Source organism: Rhineura floridana, chromosome 6 (assembly GCF_030035675.1).
Source record: "Rhineura floridana isolate rRhiFlo1 chromosome 6, rRhiFlo1.hap2, whole genome shotgun sequence".
NCBI classification, from domain to species: Eukaryota; Metazoa; Chordata; class Lepidosauria; order Squamata; family Rhineuridae; genus Rhineura; species Rhineura floridana.
Genome location: NC_084485.1, coordinates 139957553 through 139981232, shown reverse-complemented (window position 1 = coordinate 139981232; position 23680 = coordinate 139957553). Strand labels below are relative to the sequence as shown.

Genomic DNA, 23680 nt, shown 5'->3' with positions numbered 1-23680 from the left:
GTGGGGCCATATTTAGAGAATGCTCTCCTTAGGGAAGCTCACCTGATGACATTCCTGGTGTCTTTTCAGTATCAAGCAATTACATTTTTAAACATTTCCCCAGATCTTTTAATAATTGTGGTATAGTTTTAATATTTTCCCCTCTTACATTTATAACCCGCCTTTCAGCATGGTACTCAACATATGATTCCCAGATGGTCACCCATCCAGGTAATGACCAGACTCAGACCTGCTTAGCTTCAGCAAGGTGGTGACCACACATGCCTTTAGACCTGCTGCTTTCATCCACAACTCTTTTTCATTTTTTTTGTGTTAGTTTGGTATGACATTTTGTTTTACCTTGCAAACCACAATGGAAGTTATATTGAATGACAGTATATAAATTCTAAACAAAACAAGTGATCATATACATGAAAGATGTAAATGTAAAGGTATGCTCATGACATGCTGCATATGGTCCATAAATCAGGCAGCCGTAACTGCTAATGGAGGAATAAACCAAAGGGAAAAGTACCCAAAATATTTTATTATTGCCCAATGCGTTCCTGTCCTTCTCTGGTCTCAATCTTGTTTATTGGCATTGTGTAAAAATATAGTACTATAGCTTACTTCTTTGCCAAATGCAACTTCATTCCCACCTCAGTTTGTTGAAGACACAGACCAGCAGAAGCACTGCAACTGCTAGAGAAAGCTGATATTTGAAAGTGCCCTTTTAAAAAAATAACATTTAGCCTAAGTTACTTGTAGGCTAGTTATACAGCATATATTTATTTATTTATTTAATTACATTTATATACCGCCCCATAGCCGAAGCTCTCTGGGTGGTTTACAGCAATTAAAAACAATAGAAACAAATATACAAATTTTAAAACACAAAAAACAATTTAAAAACAATTTAATTTTTTTAAAAAAATAAAAATAAAAAACACATGCTAAAATGCCTGGGAGGAAAGTATATCCATGTACCCAAGTTGATGGCTATGATATAACATTTCCAATTCATAAAAATGTGGAAGCACAGCTGAGAAAAAGAAATTTAAAATCAGCTCCTTGATTCAGTTCTATAATTAAAGACAAAATGAGGCAAAACAAAAGATTAGACTCATCCATGTATATGTCTGCTACATAAATATATCTTTGAAATGGTAATAGAAGGAAACTAATTTCTAGATAGAAAAATACATTAAGAACATGGTCCGCTCACATTGCAGGATTAGCCCGCATGCAGAGAAGATGATTTCCACAGGACTCTATAGAGCATTTGGTCATGAGACATTTCATTACTCTTGCAATCCCCCTCCCTGGCTCATTACCACTGTTTCTTACTTTCCCCCTCCTCCACCTTTTGTTGTCTTCCCCTCTGTTAAAATTTAGATTTCAGCAAAGATTTCAAAGGGAGCAGGCACTTATCTTTTTTTGCTTATGTTGGTCTATAGAAGATGAATGTACATCTCTGGAATTAGATGACTAAATTAACAGCAAGAAGCCCTTAGCCGAATTAGTTGTGTGAGGCAGGAAAGGTAGATGTTATTTTAACCCTGGCTCTTTGATCTGTAGAAGTCCATCTAAGTTTTTCAGCAGATAAAATCTGAGGGTAATTTTTTTTTTCCTGAGGGGAAAAAAGATTTTCCCCTCAGAAAGCTTGCTTTTGACCAGCTTTATTTATTTATTTCATTTATATCCCAGCCTTCCAGAAGGAGCCCAGGGCAGCATTATACAAATCACTCACAAAAGAGTTATCCACTTCCTGTATACTATAGCCAGCGTGGATTTTTCACATTCCGCAATGGTAAATTGAAAATACCCCCCATGCACCATGCTCAGAGGCACATGTTACCAAAATCTTCCAAGCTACACAGAAAGTGGATTGGACTGTGAAAGACCAACCCAAATGGTGTTTGCATTTTGACAAATTTGTAGGGCAGTCCAATATCTCAGAGAGGAGGTCAGGTCTCCTGCTCCCCTGGTGCATTCACTATAGCTGCACAATTTTCCTGCTTTTTAAAGTTTGATAGAAATATCTGTGGGCTATAGGTACGTTCTTAAACCGCAAGGTCTTTTGCCTATTAGTGAATTTTGCCTAAGAATGTCATCACACTGGAGGGGGAGGCCTCATCACCATGGAAATATGGAGAGGGAGGAGGAGAGCAGGGCTGTGGCCTCCACACTATGTCTATTTACCTATCTATATTTATTTATTTATTTACTTATTATTTGATTTATATCCTGCCCTTCCTCCCAGCAGCAGCCCAGGGTGGCAAACAGAAGCGCTAAAAACACTTTAAAACATCATAAAAACAGACCTTAAAATACATTAAAACAAAACAATGTTAAAAACATTAAAAAAACATTTTTTAAAAAAAGCTTTGAATGGAGAAAGGAGGGGGGGAACCCAGGATGCCGTAGGAAGGAAATGCAGATAAAAAGGTTCCAATGATTTTATTTGAAAAAGTAAAAAAGTGTGTGCCCCAAAAACGCTTTAACAACATCTTTAAAAAAGGGTTAAAAACATTATTAAAAAAAAAATTAACAAGCAATTCTAACAGAGAGGCAGATGCTGTATTCTAACAATACTGAGATCCTCTCCTGCCCTAGCAAAGCAGTGAGGACAGGGAGGGACAGTAAGAGGGGGAAAGTGGCAGATGAAAGCAGCAGGAGAGGTCTGAATAGATTGGGAAGAAAGATATGGAGAGTTGTTTTTAAAAAAAAGTTTTAACAGGGAGCAATAGCAGAGATGGATACAACACAGAAGGTAACACCAAATAGTTAACACTGGCACAACAGAGCCTTTCCCAACTTCCTTCTTGCTGTATTCAAACATCTCCTGTTGTTCAAAACCAACACTTTGCCTCTCTCATGTTTCTCCACCCATGCTTTACTCAGACCTCTCCCATTGTTTCAATTGGGGTGTGTGTGTAAAGGGGGCTGCAGAATAGGAGGGGGAGGAGGCATGGAAATGGGGGTGGTCTGTGTGCAAGGGGAAGTTGAGAAAATGCGGGAGGAGGAGGGAAGAAAAGGGGTGATGGGGCAAGGGAGACTGCAAAAAAGGAGGGAGTAAGAGGCATGAGAATCGGGGAAAGATGAACATGGGTACAAAATGGGCTGAATAACAGTGGTGGCTCCATAACTGGGCAGGAGATGAAAAGTAGTTAGAATGTGTGGGAAGAGGCAGAGGCTACCATGTGGGTGATCTGTGTGCAAGGGAGGTTTTAGGAAAGGAGGGGGAGAAGGCATGGACATGGGGGTGAAGATGAAGACAGGGGTACAGTGTGAGCCTACAGGATAAATGAGATTAGTGGCTTCAGAAATGGAGTTGGAAAGGTGAAAAGAGAGCTAAGCACCATGGGGTGGGAAGGGGAAGCTCTAGGAGTTACCATGGTGGGAGCGGCAGGGATTGGTGAGAGGAGCAAGCAGAGGCACAGCATCTAGTGAAATCATGTTTGGAGGAGAACCAAAGATGACGTCCAGATCTATAAGAATATGTAGGCACATAGAGCTTCTCCATATAAAAGATCATCCTCAAGGGGAGAAGCTCTACACACAAAAAAATACTATATATACATGTAGTGTTCCTCCACACACCTACCAAAGACAAGGCAGTGGTTAAGGCTATTTAGCATGCCCCTCTCACATATAATCTCAATGCATGAGGGCTCTTGAATGAATCCCACCTTAAATCACATGGTAAGATGTTGTAAATATTAAGGTGTTAATGGTGGCAGTGAACAAATCACAGAGATGCCAATCACGCTGGTGTCCATAGCATGTATCCCAGCCCCTCAAAAGTCTACAAATCCAGCAACATTCATTTCTGTCTCATTTGTGACCTGGGCAGTTAACCATGTTAGGCACACTCTGAAGAAAATATTAATGTAAAGTGGTCCATACTCACACTGAAGAAATGGGATTACTCCCAATATCATTGTACTGAGGTTTTGCACAGTAACTATGACAGTGATGCCTTGCCTCAAACAAGTCAACTGTGTAAATGCAAATATGATTGCTTAACTGATTTATGGACTGAAGCTATACTGACTTTTTTGCCTAAAAAAATGCAACCATCACTTCTTACTGAAATAACCTCATTCTACAGCCAGCACAATTCCTTGGGTCTAATCTTTTCTCTGTATAACACAATAAAAAGTAGTTTTAAAAGTTGTTGGCATAACTAGTAATAGCTTTGATTCCCCCACCCCCCTTTTCTACTTTCAGAACAATCTCCCAATTTTTATCCCTAAATTGCTTTTTGGAAGTATCACTTCGCTTAGTAGGGTTATCTCATTTTCACATTCCCAGAAATATTGATTTCCACAAACTTAATCCACATCTCAATTTGAGAGGAAAACCTAATCCAGTCACTGTTGGGCTTCTGAGCTAGATTTCTTTTTCTCATTCATGGACTGCAAAGTATTTTATCTCAAAACTGTGCATAGCCAAAAGAAGATACAGGGCTCTCTATTTTGCATACATTATGCTGTCATCACTGGATTACAAATTCTGTCTAAAAGATAATAATATATAATGCACGCATATACTAGAAACTCCATTACACCTTGCATATTGTATAAAACAGGGAAATCTCTAACTTTAAATACCCAAGGGACATTTAACAGCTGTGACCTGTCTTGTTTTAATATGCTTGTTATTGAGCTGGTTCACATGGAAGACAAAACCAAACCACGGCTTAGAGAGGAGACTGCAGTTGCTGTGCTCCTTCCCTAGTTCCCCTGCTGCTGCACTGCTAGGAGCTGAGTCATGGTTTGGCTTAGCATGTTGTCCAAACCCGGGCTCGCATTTTGACTCTCTCCAAACAAACCACAAGCTGTAAACCTTAGCACAAACCTTGGATTACAGCTCATGGTTTGTCTGGAGTGAGAAAAGCCATGAACCTAAGTTTGGAAAACACACTAAGCCAAACCATGGCTTAGCTCACAGCAGCGCAGCAGGAGGAGGTAGGCTTGAAGAGGAGCAAGGCGGCTGTAATTTTGTGTGTTTCCACTATGCCATAGTTTGGCTTAGCAATAAGTATGAACCATCATTGCTACAGCACGCCACACAATCCTACGCAGTTTTACTTGGAAGTTAAGTCCCATCATGCTCAGTAAGACTTACTGTCAGAGAAGTGTGCATAGAACTGCAGCCTTAACATCATGCAAGCTGCACTAAGCACTGTTTTTACAATCAGTCATTTAAATAAAAAAAATGTGAATTTTCTTAAGCCATCCTTAAACAATTCATGATCCTGAATGTTTGCCCCATTCTCTACACTGGACAACCATTATCATGACTCCTAAAAAATCAAGTGCCTATGGCCATACTACACTGAACATGCCCAATCTTGTCTGACCTCAGAAGCTAAGCAGGGTCAGGCCTCGTTAGTACTTGGATGGGAGACTGCCTGGGAATACTGGGTGCCGTAAGCTTAGAAGAAGGCAATGGTAAACCACCTCTGAATACCTCTTACCATGAAAACCCTATGAATATATCCAAAAAAGATTCATAAGGTCGCCATAAGTAGTAATTGACTTGAAGGCATATAACAACAACAACTCAAGTGCTATGCTGAAAATTTCTGCCAGTTTTTTTTACCAGTCTCCACCAGCTATTAAGAACAGAAATTGCATTCAAAAAATCATCAAAGGGGAGATAAATTTCCAATAAAATTCTCATGGTTGGGGTGCAGAATTGTTGATGTGCTTACCTTACTTTTGAGGTGGCTGAGGGATGTTAGCAAATGCCCCTTCTTTTATTCTACAAATTATCTCACCAGTGGTCTGTACTCTAGAGCCTTTCAGGAGCCGACACTTCAATCAAAGCCCAGAGGAAGGCATCATGAAATAACTCCTCCCATGGGACATTTTTCGGATGAGGAAGTGTGGGCAACTGGGGAGGTTGTAGAGTGCTGGAGAAATGTTTACTGGACACAAAAACACACAACCCTTGGCCACCTTGCAATGATAAAGGTCAAGACCTGCAGCCATAGACAATCTAAGAAAACTCTCAAGTCCCTTGAGATTGATACTGTATGGAAATAATAAATTTGCTAAGAATTTATCTTGTGGTTCAAGTATAGAACTTAGGGCCAAACACATGATTTTAAATGTGTAGTTCTGTGTGTATCTCCCCACCCAACAAAATTGACAGCATAGGAGGACAATCCGGATCAGGCCCCTAGTGCAAGGAGGGGGTAGGGGGACGTTTAACACTTTACCACTCACTATAGTCCAAATCTGGATTGCCCTTCTGCACCTGCAATTTGCATTGCAAAAATGGCCCCACTAAAAAGAATGAGGTCTTTATTTGCAATGCAAATTGCAGATACTGGTTATGTCTAATTCATACATGAGAATCGTCGCTTGATGCTGCAGTTATCAAGTGATTTAAAGGCATTATAAACTAGTTCTCAAAGTTTTGAAATTTCCTATTTTTCCTGCTGACCACAGCAACAAAGTTAATTTTATTACTGCTAAAAACATTGGCAATTTACTTCAGATTAATGGGGCATGCAGGGACAAGATATGAATGTTAATCACTTTGTACAATTAGGAACAAAAGCAATTATGGCCCTTGATATGCAGTATGTCCAACTAAGACCTGAGTATATACTACCTCCTTATCTCAATCACACTATTTGATTTCAGGGAGTCTGGAGTGTTTCTTCTCAGTGAGCGCACAACCATAATTTACCCTCCTCCCCCCCTTAAAAATGCAGCCTGCTATTGTTACTCCTTCCATATAATCTAAGGCAACTTATCCGTTGCCATAATGTCATTTTCATATGCATTTACTTAGTCCCACTAGCCAATGATGTCAGATCAACAAATGAATTGAATTCAAAAGTGATTAACATTCATATCTTGTCCTTGCATTCCTCTGTAGGATCAGTCCCTGTTTCTGCAGTGAAATCTCGCAGCTTGATTTAGCAGCATTACTGCAAAGATCCCATTGATGATTACAATATTCAGAAGCACAATTCTGCACTAATAGAAATAGTGACAATTCTTAATCAGCAAGTAGTCTTTGTAAGGACAAATTGTATTTCAAGTGGCCACCTCCGAGTATCGTCAAATGAGTCTAAAATCATTTGAAATATCTACCTGCTCTAAGAAGTAAATCAACTATGCATATACGCTGAGGTTTGGACACTATCTTAACATTCTGACATCTGCTTGATGAAGATATCTGTGAAGGTATAAACACTTTCCAGTATTTTGTTTATTTAGCTTCAGGTTGCTTCCTATCCCAAAAGATCACATAGTTGCTTCCCTTCCATGCAAGCAATCCCAATCCTATAACTGGCAACATATAGAACAAAAAAATGTGAAGCAGGTGGCAGTGATTATCATATTTAAACAATGCTTTTCATAAATGTCATGTAAAAACATGTACAATCATCACGTACCAACCAGTTTGGGGAAATGTAGAGTACCAAGCAAACAGGGTAATGATTAAAAGATCATCCAGTCCAGCCCTTTCCTCTGCTGTAAGGAACGATCCATGTGGCACTCCAGCGCACACATGAAGAGCATTGCATACAGAACCTGCCCCATCAGCTTCATTTCTAAAAAATGCTATACATTTATACCCATGGCATGTGTTGAGCCCAGCAGCATTTTAGAATGGGATTATCATTCCTATCTTCTTTCCACATTAGTAAAATCACTCAATTTTCTCAGTCTCTCTCCTGAACTGTGTTTCTCTCCTACCCAGTGTCTAAATGCTTAATTCACTGAATTGGTCCACCAGTTAAGTGCAGAGATGAAAAGAAGTAGAAATTATCCATTATAGAATTACATCACTTTCTGTGGTTCATTAAATGTCCTAAATGAGTGTGTTCTTTCCTTTTTGTTTTTGGCTCATATTCTTTTCCTCACTACATTTTGCAAATGTTCCTTTTCTTCAGAAATCTCAGGCAATTATCACTCAGAGTAACTGGACGACTCCTTCAATGAGTTGTTCTATATCTGACAATTTAGATAAAATCCCACAACAGATTATCATATCTTGGTCAAATAGAACAATAAAGCAGGTGTGAGCAAAATTGCACATAAATAAATACACAACCATATAGGGCTCCTGTCAAATATGGCAGACAAATGCTGGCTTCTATCTTCTTTATAATAAAACCTGGAAAGTGTTTATACCTTCACAAATACCTTCATCAAACAGATATGACAATGTTAAGATAGTGCCCAAACTACAGCATATTCATAGCTGATTCACTTCTGAGAGCAAGTAGATACTTCGAATGATTTTAGACTCATTTGATGATAATCAAAGGTGGCCACTTGAAATAAAATTTGTCATTATGAAGACTACTTACTGATTAAGAATTGTTACTATTTCTATTAGCATAGAATTGTGTTTCTGAAAATCGTAATCGTAAATGGCATCTTTGCAGTAACGCTACTAAATCAAGCTGAGAGATTTCACCGCAGAAACAGGGACTGATCCTGTATAGGGATTTTCAGGAGCTGTGCCAAAAGGAGAATACAATAAAAAAAAATGTAGATGTACTGCCTTCAAGTCGATTCCGACTTATGGCGACACTATGAATACGGTTTTCATGAGGCTGAGAGGCCGTGACTGGCCCAAGGTTATCCAGTGAGTTTCATGGCTATGTGGGGATTTGAACCCTGGCATGGGGGGGCAACTTTTGGAAAATTCGTTGCTAAAGGTAGCAAGATCAATCAAACCTCTTAATCTCAAAATCAGGATTGATGTTTTTAAAGGCTGCAACAACTTCTTGTTTTGCTTTGTGTACTTTGTACACTACTAGTTCTGAAGTAGTTGTGAGACAATATGTACAAAAACTCCTAATAATCAGTTACCTAAATTTTGTGCATTCATTCATCTTAATTCCAGTTGGAAAGTATCTTAATTAATCTCAGAGGGTGTTTGACAGGCTTGAGTTATTATACAGCAAGAACCACATGTTCTTGGAACAAAGCCAGACTTCCCTTTTCATTTGCTTGACAAAGTGCCTATAATGTGATGCACACAGAGTAGTTTCAGCTTAAGAAAATATTTTAGGTAGAAACAAATATTGTTGAAGAGATGCTGAGCATTCCATGTCATCATTTCACGTATTTTTACTCTGAATAAAAAAATGCATGTGCATTTACGCTGCAGCATACAAGGATACTGTAGAGCTTAAGAACGTGCAGAAAGAGACAACTAAAAGTACTGTTGAGAGACACCCCGTTCTCCAAGCGGTCTCCAGGGTTTGGTTTCCTTGGAGGAAGGTTAGTAGAGTTTATAGTGTCCTTATGAAAGATGGTTTGTTTATTTACACACATTCCAACCTGAGTTTAAGATGGAGGAGTTCAAAGCATTAACAGTCCAATAGATCTTGCTTTTCCATCAGGCTTACAGGTGGGATTCTGAAGCCATGGTGCAGGGAGCAAGCCTCTCTGCATGTCTCCAGTTCCCAGCCTTTCCTCAGACTCAAATCAAAACAAAGCCTCTCTTAGGCTCTGTGGGGTGGGGCTCTCCTGAAGAGTTTCAATAACAACAGGATCTCCCTGGCCCATTCACCAGTTAATGGACACTTTGAAGACGCATTAGACCACCTGGACACTCTATTAGATTAACAAAAGAGACTCATCTGACCAGCGGAGTGGGTTTCTCACCTCCAGGTGCAGGATTCCAAATCAGAGGCTGGAAGGGGACTCATAGAAATCATCTATCTCAACCCCCAAACCCATAACAGTATTACTGGGCAGACACACCAGCCCCGCAAGAAAAAATCCAAAGGGTCATATGAATTTTTAGTTTGAAAAGAGATGGTTAAGGGGAAATCACTTGAACTTCTGATTTCATTAACTGGTTTGATTGGCTGTTTTTAACTGGTTTGTTTCATTGTAGGTTTTAATTAAGGATGTTACCTAAGTATCTAGCATGGTGGCCTTGGGCAATAGCTTGGTTGTTCAATTTCCAGCTATGGAATTTCCTTCTCTTTCTGAATACCACTACATTGGTTTTTGAATAGTTAATTAAGATATGTTCTTTGTTGCAAAATTCTCCCAAAGCTCTTAGTAGCCTCCTCATTCCAACCAAGGTGACGGCGACCAAGGCCAAATCGTTGCCATAAAGTAAAACTGAGAGTTTAGTGCCCAAGATGGAAACAGGAAAGAACTGTGGGCCACTCAAGTCTTGCACGATATCATTAACATAGAAATTAAAAAGAAAGGGTGCCAAAAGGCAGCCCTGCCTTACCCCTTTAGCCGTTGGAACTGACTCTGATAGAAAGCCACTAGCGCCAACTCTAACCCTAAGTGAGGTGTTCGTATGTAGTATACATAGTAAGCAAAGAAGTCTTCTATCTATGTTAGTCAAGGAGAGTTTGAACCATAATCGATCTCTATCGATAAGGTCAAATGAGGAAGCGAAGTCCACAAAGGTGACAAATAATTTCTTGTTTCCCCTTCCAGCATATTTTTGAATTAAATGGGATAGGATCAAGCAATGATCTATTGCTGATTTCCCTTTTGTAAAACCGGCCTGTTCCTCTGCAATAATTGCATTTTCGGCAGCCCAATCTTCAAGCCATACTTGGCATACAGTTTGGCCACTATGTCCAGTAGGCTGATTGGTCAAAAGTTTTTTGGGTCAGCCTTGGATCCCTTTTTGTGGATTGGTACAATTATGCTGACTCCCCACCCAGGAGGAACTTCACCTCGATGGTTTATGGAGGTGAACATTTTGGCGAGAACTGGTGCCCACCAGTGAGGATTTGCTCTAAATAACTCTGCAGGGAGCATGTCCTCACCTGGAGCTTTCTTTATGGGTAAGGACGAAATCAGAGTGGAAATTACTTGGGGAGTAACGGGTTCCCACTCCAGACAATGGGAGAGGGTGAAAGATTCATCAACAAGAGAGGGATAAACCTGTGGAACGCAAAGGTGGCGGTCGTAGAGGGCATTAAAATAGGAGCACCATTGAGAGGAGATAATTTAATTATCAAGGGGGGAGTAATTCCCCCTAGTCCCTTTAGACGCTAGAGCCCAAAATCTATCTGCGTTCTTTTCTTGAGATGCCAGACCGAGGTCCAGCCATTGCCATCAGATATACCATTTTTTTTCTTCGTAGAAGATTTTTATAGTCTCTTCAAGCAGAGATGTAGGAGTTAAAGTTTGCTAGGGAGTCAACTCTCCTGAGCTTCCTTATTGCTCTTGTGAGAGATCGTTTTATTCTGGCATAGTGATTATCATACCAGCCAGATTTTTTTGGCCTAGGGACATAACATTTACTCATCAACGGTTTTATCTCTGATGTTATTAAGCAATAGTGATCCAAAGGATTGTCCACAGTCAGGAGTTGACCTCTCAACACCTGTAGTCTAGGGGAGGATAACAATAAATTTGTGGCTGTTTGAATAGTGCCATTCCAACGAATCCCTCTAACGCCCTGCGGTGAGAGTGTCTCCATTGGTGCCGCAGGAATCGAATTATAGTCCATCAGAAGCGTGGAGCAGGCACGGATGGGCATATGATCACTCTCAGTTCTAGCTAAGACTGTGAATGATTCACAGAAGGCATTGCAAGGGCGAGAGAGTATTATATAATCTATAACGCCCTTTCCATTCGGACCAATATATGTGTAATAATCTGAGGATGGATTATTAGGTGTGCCGTTACATATAACTAAATGGTATTTGAAGATAATCACAAAGAGCGAGTGACCTGCAATATTCATGCCCCATCCTAGTCCTCCCCTCTCCCTTTCCTCCCCTCCCTCCTCCTCCTCCCCCCTCCCCATCCCCTGTGGTCAGTTTCACCTATCCTAAGCATTATTGCAGGGGAGTAAATCCCACTGAACTCAATAAGCATGCAAATGATCAATCCATTCTCACCAAACTTGCACAGGATCCCATTCCTTACATCCCAGATTAAAAAGCAGGGAAATTCACTAATAGGCAAAAAACCTTGTGGTTTAAGAACATACCTATAGCCCACAGATATTTCTATCAAACTTTAAAAAGCAGGGAAATTGGGCAGCTATAGTGAATTCACCAGGGGAGCAGGAGACCTGACCTCCTCTCTCAGATATTGTACTGCCCTACAAATTTGTCAAAATGCAAACACCATTTGGGTTGGTCTTTCACAGTCCAATCTACTTCCTGTGTATAGCTTGGAAGAATTTGGTAACATGTGCCTCTGAGCATATGGTGAGTGGTGGCAACACCTGCAATCAGCCCAAATAATAGAAAGAAGACACGTGCTGTGCTGATCTTGTTTGAGCAAGGAGGAAGCAACATTATTAAGACAGATGATATAGTTCAGATGGTCACTTTAAATATGTCTGATTTCCTTTGCAATTTTAGTGAAGTTTCCTATAGGAAATCATTTTCTTTTGTTTCTGTTTCTGTGAATATGTGAAGTACAGCAACACTTTGCAAATTTTACAGTAAAAAACTCCAAACATAATTGTGGAATAATGGCACCGACTTCTGCAGAATAGTCTCCAGTGTACCTTAGGAGTGTCTCAGTTTGCACAAGATAAAACAGTGGGAGGTGAAATATATTCTAGCAAAATGATAGGTGTGCTCTATGTTTTTAATTGACCATGCCCACCTTGCCTTAAATAAAGGGGTTTAAACATAGCAGGCTGAAAACATGCATCCTCTTTTTTCCAACAGCTAAAAATCATTGCTGAAGTAGCAACATATTGTGATCAGTCTGATTTTACATCAAACTACAGTTTCAGATTCCACTGTTAATGCACCCAAAATAGAAATAGAACATAACCTCCAATTTGAAACACAAAAGTCTGTCTTCACCATCATATGACACTGACCAACAAAAAGGCTTTGAAATTAATAAAAATAAATTTGACACAGATTTCTAGGATGAATAATGAGGGAAATAAACCTTTCTAGTTTAGATTCTCTGTAGAAACATTAGTAATACAGGAAAGAAGCAAAGTAAGAAGAACATCAGCAAACATACAATAATATAATTCTCTATCTTTGGAGATGGCAGGTGTTGCCACCACTCACCATATGCTCAGAGGCACATGTTACCAAATTCTTGAAAGCTACACAGCAAGTGGATTGGACTGTGAAAGACCAACCCAAATGGTGTTTGCATTTCTGACAAATTTGTAGGGCAGTACAGTAACTCAGAGAGCAGGTCAGGTCTCCTGCTCCCCTGGTGCATTCACTATAGCTGCCCATTTTCCCTGCTTTTTAAAGTTTGATAGAAATATCTGTGGGCTATAGGTAAGTTCTTAAACGGCATGCTTTTTTGCCTATTAGTGATATCAGGCAGGGTAACAGCTAGATCCTACAGGCCTGAATAAGTGTTCCATGACACACTGATTTCTTGAATCCTCTGCTCAGAAGATGGTCTGTGCAGACATTCAGAGATTCCTCAGAAGACAAAATGATGTGAAAAAGATTCCATGTGGAGAGAAAGTATGAAATTATTGTGAGAGAAGGTTATAATTATGAATAGCATGATGAGATTTTTTTTCTTTTCTCTTAATACTAGAACTTGTGGATCAGGTACTGAAATGTATTTGCAGTAAATGCAGATTCATTGGAGGATAGGTTTATCAATGGCTAAATTTATTTATTTTATTACATTTATACCCTGCCTTTCTTTTCATGAAACCCAAGGCGGCTTACATATGGTTCCCAGGCAGTCTCCCATCCAGGCACTGACCAGACCTGACACTGCTTAGCTTCAGCAGGGAACCAGCCTTATGTGCCTTCAGACCAGAGCCCCTGGGCTTTCATTTATAAAGATGCTAGGAAAACATGATAAGGGAATTAGTCCTCTTCATGTGTTGTTGGTGTTCTACCAGAGGAATTTAGATGGCTGCTGATGGGTATGAAGTGCTTCACTAGATGGACCTTAGTCTGATCCAGAAAAACAATTCTTAAGCAAAAGCAACTGCTAAATAGGGAAGCTTGAGTAATTTAAACTTTATGAATTCTAATATGAACTGTTGCGATCCTCACTTCCTAGGTTAATGTGTAGTTTTAAAATTTGCTCACCAGATCCCATACTTCTCTGAATATTCTGATGCAGCTCCAAAAAATATCAGCATACATTTTTTTAAATGTGTATTTTGAGAGACACATAGAAAAGTATATTTGGAGATAAAAATGTTTCGAAGTCTATATTTTGGAAGAAAACATTATTTAAATGATTTAGAAAACAAACATCAATTAATGCATCAATGGGATGGCATGGAATTACAGGTGAACACATGCCAAGGTGATGTGGACAAGAAACAAAATGAAATTGTCCATCCCTGTGCCATGACATGAATGGCACCAGTCTTACCTGCAAATTTGATGTGGAACTTATTTTCAGGCTTCAATATTTGAACATACAGAGGACAGTTTGGTGCAAAATCTTTAACAGCCCAAGCTCTTAGAATGGTTTGATGATCCTAGAATGAAACAGGAGACACTATGTAAGACAAGTGTGTTTTTAAAAGCACAAAATGAGAAACAAATAATGGGATTCATTGGGCTGGTTAAACTAATAGGACATTTTCAGTTGTCATGCTATGATTAAAAAACCCCAAGAAAAATGAATCATGTGGGAGTAGTGCTTCCAGTCTTCATACTTTTATTTATTTTAGTGTAATAAATTATAATAGAAGTCACAGGTAGATGCTGCTGTCAGGAATAGCATAAAATGTGTGAGACTTGCAGCTTTCTCTCTCAGATATTGTTAATATAAATCACAGTTAACCAAACTGAGCTTTAGGAACCTTCTGTAGATTGCTAAGGTTTCCAAAGCAATTTAGGAAATGGAGCAAGATAGCCTAGCCTTGCAACTTTACTTGCTATGAATGTTTAGCATTTATATATTGCAGGTATGGGGAACTGTGACCCTCCAGATGGGACCATAACTCCCATTAGTCCCAGCCAGCATGGTCAGTGGTCAGGGATTATGGGAGTTGTAGTCTAACAACGTCAGGAGAGCCATCCCACATATATTGCATTTTAGGCTGTCATGGTACTTCACATATACTATCTCAGTAATGTAACAATACTATTACATGAAGTAAGCCTGTATTATTATCCCCATACTGCAATGGAGGGCTGAGATTGGGTCAATATACATATGCCTAAAGGCACCTAATAAATGTATGAATAACGAAAAATTTGAACTGTGCTGTCCACTCTTTGCTAGTACACCAGCTCTATATATTAAATCAATATTTTATTACGGATGTTATCCTTGATGCTGAATGCACTTTAGATGCCTATGATGGTGACACAACCACCTGACAACAGGATCTCATTATTATTATTATTATTATTATTATTATTATTATTATTATTATTATTATTATTATTATTATTATTATTATTATTATTATTTCTATGCTGGCTTTTGGGCAAAAGGCTCTCAAGGCAGCTTATGAAAAATAAACATAAATATAGAAATACATATCAATAAAAACAGTACAATTTACAAAAATTAAATAAGATATCATTAAAAAGCAACAATAACAACTTTTGATGAAAATACAATAACAAATCACACTTTCCAAATAAATAAATAAATAGCAATGGTGAAGCTGGATTTACAATATAACAGCTTATTGTTTCTCTGAATGACAGAGTGACATCAATACCCTCACACAACTATCTTAGAACTGCACAATTTATTTATTTGAAACCTCTGTCTCATCTGTAATTCTTAATAGATCTTACCCAATATTGAAAGGCAATGAAAGAAACAGAAAATGGAAGAAAACCCTTCCGTGCAATTTGCCATATATTGGACAAGAATACCTTGGCATATCATCTCTGCACATCTGGTGAGAGCCAGATATGCTCCTCAGGCAACGTTTGTAGGTTGATGAAAAATTTCCTTGCCATAGGAACATTTTGTGAGAAGGAAGGAGTGTGTTTTCTTCAAAAAGAAACAGTGAACAGGGGGAGCTACTGTTCCTGTTTTTAAGGTTGTAGTGAACACCATGATCTCATGTATTCATAAGGTCTCTGCTGGAGTCGGCCCTTAAATTGCAACACGTTATGCTTTCTCAAGAGATTGAGAAGTCATGTGCAAGAACTGCTCAGCTGAGATTTACATATACACTGTTCTAATAGAAGGGTGAGGAAATGCACCTAGCTGCTGACCTATTTCAAATTATAAAATACGATAATTTTTGGTACTGTATTCCCACTGTTTTAAAGTCATAAAACATTCTCTGATAACCTTAACATAAGTTTAGAAGGAAACTTTGTACCAGAATAAGAAATTTGATGGTTGTTTTTAAGTGTCCTGAGTTGCTTATGTGAGAGTGGGGGTAGGGCTCAAGTTTGAACCATCCTGTTGATAATTCAGTATGTCTATGGAGGATATCTTGATAGAAGTGTTAAAATTATAATTATATAATTATTAAATTAAAATGTAAATAAGACAATGTTAAGTATTTGCAACCAAACCTTTTCTAACAAATCACCCACCCACGCCTCTTTTAAATGTATAGGTTGTATCCAACTAAATTCCATTGAAATTAATGAACCTGTGTTAGTCATGTCCATTAATTTCAATGGGTCTTTTCTGACTATGACAAATTTTGGAACCAACCCTAGATGTTGGATGAAAGGTTGATACAAATTATTCATTAAAGACTAATGAATTTATCTAGTTTCCAAGATATTTAAATACACACATACATTTCATTTCCATTTCACAAGCCTACAATCAATTCCTATTAGCAAATATAAAGAGCTTGATTCAACAGAACTCCTCTCTTTAATCAAACAGTGTTAAAACTTCTAAAATGTTATTTATCTGAGCTCCATATCAGGTTTTTTTTTCATTTTCCATTTCAAAAATACAATTGAGGGTAATTTCCAAGATCTAATGATGCTAAGGAATGAAATGGATTATCTAGTCATAAACTTGCTAGTGTGAGAAAAGGGGAAAGAAATAGAATAATCTATTTAGTTTTGCTGTCAGCAGACAGGAAAGTCTTCTATGGTTTGTCACCCAAAACAAAATCTCATCCAAAAATTTAGGACCATTGATACTTCTAAGTGACAGCACTATCGATTTCAATAGGAGCAGGATGAGTCAATTATCACTGGGAAGTAAAACAGTAATGTAATAAAAGCCAGTTCTAGGATTTTGAGGTACAAATCCTGCTGCTTTGGCTGCACATGCCTATCTCCTGCTCAGAACCGGCACTAATAGTCAAAGCAAGCAGACCCAATGCAGAATTGAATCCCTCCCTCCCATCAGCTGATGTTGCAAGTGACATCAGATGATTGCCAAGTGGGCATTGTTTGGGGAACATGGCCTCATGGGCCAAACTGGAGGCCCGCGCTGGCTAAGATTGATCCATGGACTAGAGCAGCCTTTCCCAACCAGTGTGCCTCCAGATGTTGTTGGACCACAACTCCCATCAGCCTCAGCCAGGATTGCCAATGTTCAGGAAAGATGGGAACTGTGGTCCAACAACATCTGGAGGCACACTGGTTGGGAAAGGCTGGGCTAGAGGTTCTTCACCCCCAATAGAAAGCATTGGGCCCTCTATTCCCTTTACACAGCTGGCATGGGAGCTGCTTCAGTGTGGCTCCTTTCTGTGCCACCAGGATAACCTGAGCAGCCCCAGGCTATTCAGAGCCAAAATAGTGAGGCAAAGGGATGCTTCACCTCAGCCATCAAGCCCGGAAGGGTGGGCGGCTACAAGACCATTCCATGTGGAAGAAAAATACAGATAATATTTGAGAATGTTTATTCGAACTTGTTTCCTTCTATCTATATGTGATGTCCAGATCTTGTAATGTTTGGGGAGATTTGCTGGAACTAAATCAGAAGCAGTGTTAGAACTGAGAAAGCAACATTCTGCACAATTAGATGGGTGGACTAGACCCTCCGCTACAGGGGGAATGGGACTGAGAAAGAGTGCACGCTTGTACAGGAAATGCTAGGATGCTAGGAGAGAAATGCTAGGAGACAATTCTGTCTCTCAAAGCAATATGCTCTCTTAAGAACTACCAGTCTCAGAGTTCCTGCTAGCATTTCCTGTGCCCAGGGAAGTAGAATCATCAGGATGTGGCAACAACAAGAAGGGACAGAGCAGGGACATTGAGAGCCAGTGCTAATGAAAGGCTTTGACATGCTCAGAACATATGTAGGGATTTGTTCCCTGGAGAGCATAGAAGAACTGAAACTAGATCTCAGGGGCAGAGAACAGTGTGTAAAGGATTTGTTACTTCTATATAATTAACATAAATATACATACTATACTGCCATGTCTGGCTATAAATACAGCAGCCAGAAATTTAAGGAGCTTTTTAAAAGGGCAGTAAAAGAAGCTAAAGGATACCAATTAATCTTCCATATTTTTTTCCAAAGCAGGCAATGCCTTTTGTTGGGGGGGGGGGAAGAAGGCATGTTACAAGTTTGTGCTGGTCAAACTAAATGATGTTTGATCATTCCTTCCAATGCCAGCATTGTCCCAATTTCTGGGATGGTTTTCTTGCTGGGAGGAACCATACTGTGGACTTCTTCCACATAGCCTTGAGGCTCCTCATGTTACCTCAGTAATGCAGGAAGAAGCCAAGATGCAGTGGTTCCTATGCCGCCAGTGTAACGTTAAGAATGGGGTCTTGGAGATAAAAGTTCATTACTGCAGGTGGGATGGGATGCCTCCCATACTCAAGTAGGAATGCCAGAAATAAATTATGTTCCTGGATCGCAGAATACTTGATCCTCAAACCAGAAATCTCGTAATCCACCTTATTTGTTCTTTTATATCGGAACAGGAGGGGCATTTGCCAGAAATGATAGGGTGAAAAGTGCACTGAAGTAACCCACAAGTTGCATTTAAAAAACAAACAAAAATTCATGCCTCTAGTGTTATCACTAATCCCACTTTATATGGAGAGGCGCTGCCAGGGAGGTAAAAAATGTACACCATTTTTTCCAAATAGGTTTATGGGAGAGAAATTTCTGCCATACAATTTGTCCTGATATTCACTACAGTTGTTACCCCTTCTTTCCCCCACACCCGTATATAGCTGCTCTGCCTTTGGCAGGATTTGAATGCGGGGTTATTCATTCGCTAAACAAATATACTCCTAAAAGAACAAGCTAGATCCTTTCTCTAAACACTTTTCCAAGTAGGGCTTGGAACAGCCTTTCTCGAGACGTTGGAGAGTTACATGGATCAGCAACATAACTTAGTATAACACAGCTTAATATGTGCATATGCTTGTAAGGAACATGCTACCCTGTTTTGTCCAAGTCCATGTGTGTTTCAAAGAAGGGTAATGACCACATGGGTTCCTCTCACTCCTTTTCTTTTTTTATTGATTTTTCTTAATAGAGAAGTTAAAAAATCAAATCACTCCAGTATATGCACGAGTATGTATAAAATTATCTATAGATCAGAATACGTCTCTCTGGATCCTGAATGAGGGCAGGAACCACTGCCACAACTAGAAAAATAACTGAAATAAATAAAATAGTTCTATTATTTCCCCCTCACCTTTGGTTCTTCATCATCGTTCGTATTCTTCATTGTATTGTTCTAAAGGCTGTGAACATGATTTGTCCATTTATATTGATAAAATTATTTCTTCCCACTACTTAAAAATTATCTGTGAATATTAACACAGTTTGAATGAAACCCACTTACATTTATGTTTAAAATGTGACACATCTTCAGTAAAGACAAAGTTCTCTCACTACATATGTATCTGAGAGAAATATTTAAGAATCAAAGCACTGGTACTATTTTAGAAATGTTTCTTATTTTAGTTAATCACTAAGGAATGTCTTCTTTATTACAACCAATCAATGGCCACTCCTGCTTTCAGTTGTGTGGAAAGGGAGACCAATGACCCAACGTGATAACATGGACTCCTGCAGAAGATTGCTATGGCAGTCCTTGTCTATGTCACCATGGATGGAATTGAGGAAGCGGGCCTGGGAAGCAGACCAGGATTTCACTGTTATGGGTCTGGTAGGGTTGCCAGGTTTATGGCCTGAGACTGGTCCTGTATCTTTAGGAGAAGAGAAAGTCAGCCAAGTGCAGGTGTTCTTGCAACACTGTAATGAGAAAAACCACAAGGTGGAATTCTCCCTTCCCCCTGCACAACTTTTAAAGATACAGAAGACCTCTTGGTTGCCAGACCCGGCAACTGGTTGCCTAGTCCCTGGTAAGGGCTGCATATGTGTTGATGCCCATCTCCTTTTGTGCAAACAAAGTATCAGTTGGGAATGCTGCTGTTGCTCGGTCCCTGCCATTACTTTAGTCCCCCTTAAGCATTCAGCCTGAAAATGTGAGGGTAAAAAGTATGTAGGAGGGCAAAGGTGTGCATGCATACCAGTTACAACTCCAATGTCCCCAGGCACTTCTGGCCCACCCCCATTTTTCTGCATTGAGAAGGAGGATATGAACATGGCTGAACATGCTTACAAGCTTCCTTGTGATCAGGATAATGTAGGGTCCTCGATTGTGGGAAAGCTTTTAAAAATGTTCAGTTGAACATGTTTACAAGCCCCCTTCAAACCTTGCATTGAAATGCATAGGTTGGAAGTGAAGGTGTGAAGCCAGCACACATGGGGACATTGCGGGATGGGTATTCCTAGACACTTGTACATGTCCATGCTGAACATCTGAAGAGGTCTTTTGTTTAATTTGTATGTCTTATATAAAATTGCAGCCTCCTTATCTCCTCCCACTTTCTCCATCATACATACAACTGCGTGGGTTAGATCTAGTCCACCTTAGACATGCTTTGATCCCACAGAAGTCAAAATGAAAAGCTAATCATTACTACATTAATGGGTACATTCCATTCAGTGGGTACTAACTGTGACTAATTTGTTCTCCATTCAACCCTTATTATAATTGTGCCAGTATACGTAGGGCAACTCCACACTATATGAGGCATACATGCTCACAGTATGTACACTGATGATACTGTGGCCGGTGCCTCCTGGAGCAAAGATCTAAAGGAGTGTTCTTCAGCTTTGGGTTCCCAGATGTTGTTGGACTAGATCTCCCATGATCCTTTGATCAGTGGCTAAGCTGGCTGGGCATGATGGGGATTGTAGTCCAAGAACTTCTGGGGACCCAAAGTTGAAGAACAGTGATCTAAAGCATACGTAATAAATGTGTAAAGCACAGACATGCATGCCTAGGACACAATCAGCAGTGCACATGCAAAAAACACATTTTCCCTCTAACTTGTTAGAGATGTCCTCAGGTCTTCTTTTGATATTGCAGTTTTGCTCTCAGGAGTGTACCAACAAGTCACTCCCAACTTTAGAAAGACTGGTGATTTATTTGCAAGACAGACTTTGGTTTTGGTAAGCTATTTCTAGGATTAATAGTTTAGCCATGTTTGACTCATAAATAGATAAGGATTATAAGTCCTTTCAACATTATTTTAGTGAGGGGAATAATATTTCCATACCAGTTCTACAAGTAAAAAAATAAATAGCATAGTTGGAAAAGATCTTACAACAGTTCACATCGGTGCACAATTGTGCCCTCATCCCAGTTAATCAAATATTTATTTGTTCTCAATGCCTATATATAATTTTTAATTCATGTTAATAAAACATTCATATGTGGCATAGCATCTCATTTTCTTTTGATTTTTTCTGTGATTTCCACTATCCAGACTGTAATTAAGAAAGGGACCACACCCAAATAAAGTTGGGTTTGAAAAGTTAAGTCCCAGTGACCACAATTCTGTGCTGACTTATGGAAGTAATAAAGAAATATTTAAATTTTTGGAAGGAAGAAATGTACCTATATATTGTAATGCTAAATAATCTTCCTAATACATAGGGTGGCATCTGACCAAGTCATACTCAGAGTATGCCCACTGAAGTCAATGGAGCTAAGTTAGTCATGACTAAGCTAATATCTGAATGCCAATGCTAATATCTGAATGTCACTCCAAGGGTGACTTAGTTGGATAACACTCATAGCCATTTACCTGCATCCTGCTTTTAAAAGAATTCACTATAAAACCATGCCTTATATTAATTAGAATGGCAACTGTAGAATGAGAATGTGTTGCTTATGATAATCAGAAAGGACAGGATTAATACATAGAGCCAAATTCTTATGGGGTAGATTGCAATTATCACAGATGACAAATGTAATCAGATGAACTGGTCCAACATTAAGGGATGGAACATAATGCAGTATCAGAGCACACTCTTTGCATGCAAAAGATACAAGATTGAATTCCTAGCATCTCCAGTTAAAAGGATCAGGTAGCAGGTAATGGGAAACAATGCTGGGATAGACAAACCAACAGTCTGGCCTGATGCAGCAATGTCCCTAAAGTTCCACTGCTACATTTGTTATTACTTCACAGTTGATACACAAATGGTCTCTGTGAGCATATGCCCTGCTCATGTGATCTGCTCACCACCTTTTTGTGGCAGATGGATTTAAACAAGCAGAAAGCATAAGCATTTTGCTTTATCAGGATACCTGTCGGTATAAAGTATGAAGAGGCAGTGTGAAGCTTCCTATTACTCAAGTCCACATGAAGGCATGGTTTTCTCATTCAGAAAAACATGAAAGCCACATTGTGAAAGCCAAGAATTGTGTTCTCCAAGCTTCTGATAGCCAACACACTTTTTTAAAGAGGAAAATTAGAGGTATGCATCACCCTTATGTCTGAAAACTTTCAGAGAATCCCATTCCAGTGTTTGATAGTTCTGAATTCAATTCCTGATAGTCAAAGTAGATGATCCTTCCTTCTCTGATCATCTCTTCTCTCCCCCCTCTCCCCATCAACCGACAGAGACACAAAAAAAGAGAGAACACACACTTTACTTTTCCAAGGTTTCCGTGTAAAAGTCAGATCCAGTAGAATTAATCTGAGCCTTGAAAAGCACATAGACTAAAAGAGGAGGGAAAGAGCATCACCCTTCCAAGTTCCTTCTTCAGCTCTATGTATGTTTCAAAGGAAATAAAGGTAACTTTCCTTATCACCTCATAACCAAGGGGACAGTGAGTGGGCATGAGACGAAGACCTCAAGGGTACCATTGCACCCATAGACACCATATCAATAGCTCTTGGCCTAGCCTTACTTGTGTCCCTTCAAACAGATTGGGTAGTATTCACTAAATCCTTGTGCTAACACAACAGGACCCCCCCCAAGAAATCCTGCTCCTCATGCATACCATACTGAAGGCTTAACCGTTATTGGAGCCTGCAACACTGTTAGAATGTTTTCTGCTGCTCCTGTAAAAACCAGTGTGGATTACAAGACTAAGAGAAATAAAAATAAAACCAACAATAATGAAATAGATAAAACAGCAGCTGAACAACAACTCAGTGCAGTGGATAAACACAAAATTTACATTTAGCTTACACTAGATGATAAAAAGCCTGGACAAATAAAAAAAGTCTCTGTTGAGCCAGGAGGTCAAGTGATAGCACATCAATATAATGGAGGGCAGACTGTTATTCCTTGTGTTAATAATTAGTGCTATGCTATCCATAAAGTTTCAGAATTTCACTAAATCTTTTTATTGTCTTCCATATCGGCAGAGGGATGGGTAGGCTGTAAAGTACGAATTGATTTTTGTGAAATCCTCCATTTGGCTTTGATGTGCTCTTCCCTGAGCTCAGTAATTTGTGAAATAGAAGAATCAAAAGCAGAGTGGAGAGAGAGAGACAATTCTTGACTATTTCAGTAGGATTGGAAGGGAG

The 23680-nt window shown here is 39.3% G+C and overlaps 1 protein-coding gene and 1 pseudogene across 4 annotated transcripts in view; one reads left to right on the top strand and one right to left on the bottom strand.

Annotated features, from left to right (window-relative positions):
- The window catches only part of KCNT2 (potassium sodium-activated channel subfamily T member 2), a 341069-nt gene that overhangs the window by 108691 nt on the left and 208698 nt on the right, over positions 1 to 23680 (bottom strand). For all 4 annotated transcript variants that reach the window (XM_061633982.1, XM_061633985.1, XM_061633981.1 and 1 more), the window contains one exon: positions 14295 to 14403. In XM_061633982.1, the coding sequence (XP_061489966.1) occupies positions 14295 to 14403 (109 nt within the window). The remainder of the gene's footprint in view (positions 1 to 14294; positions 14404 to 23680) is intronic.
- On the top strand, positions 5305 to 5423 carry LOC133388154 (5S ribosomal RNA; annotated as a pseudogene).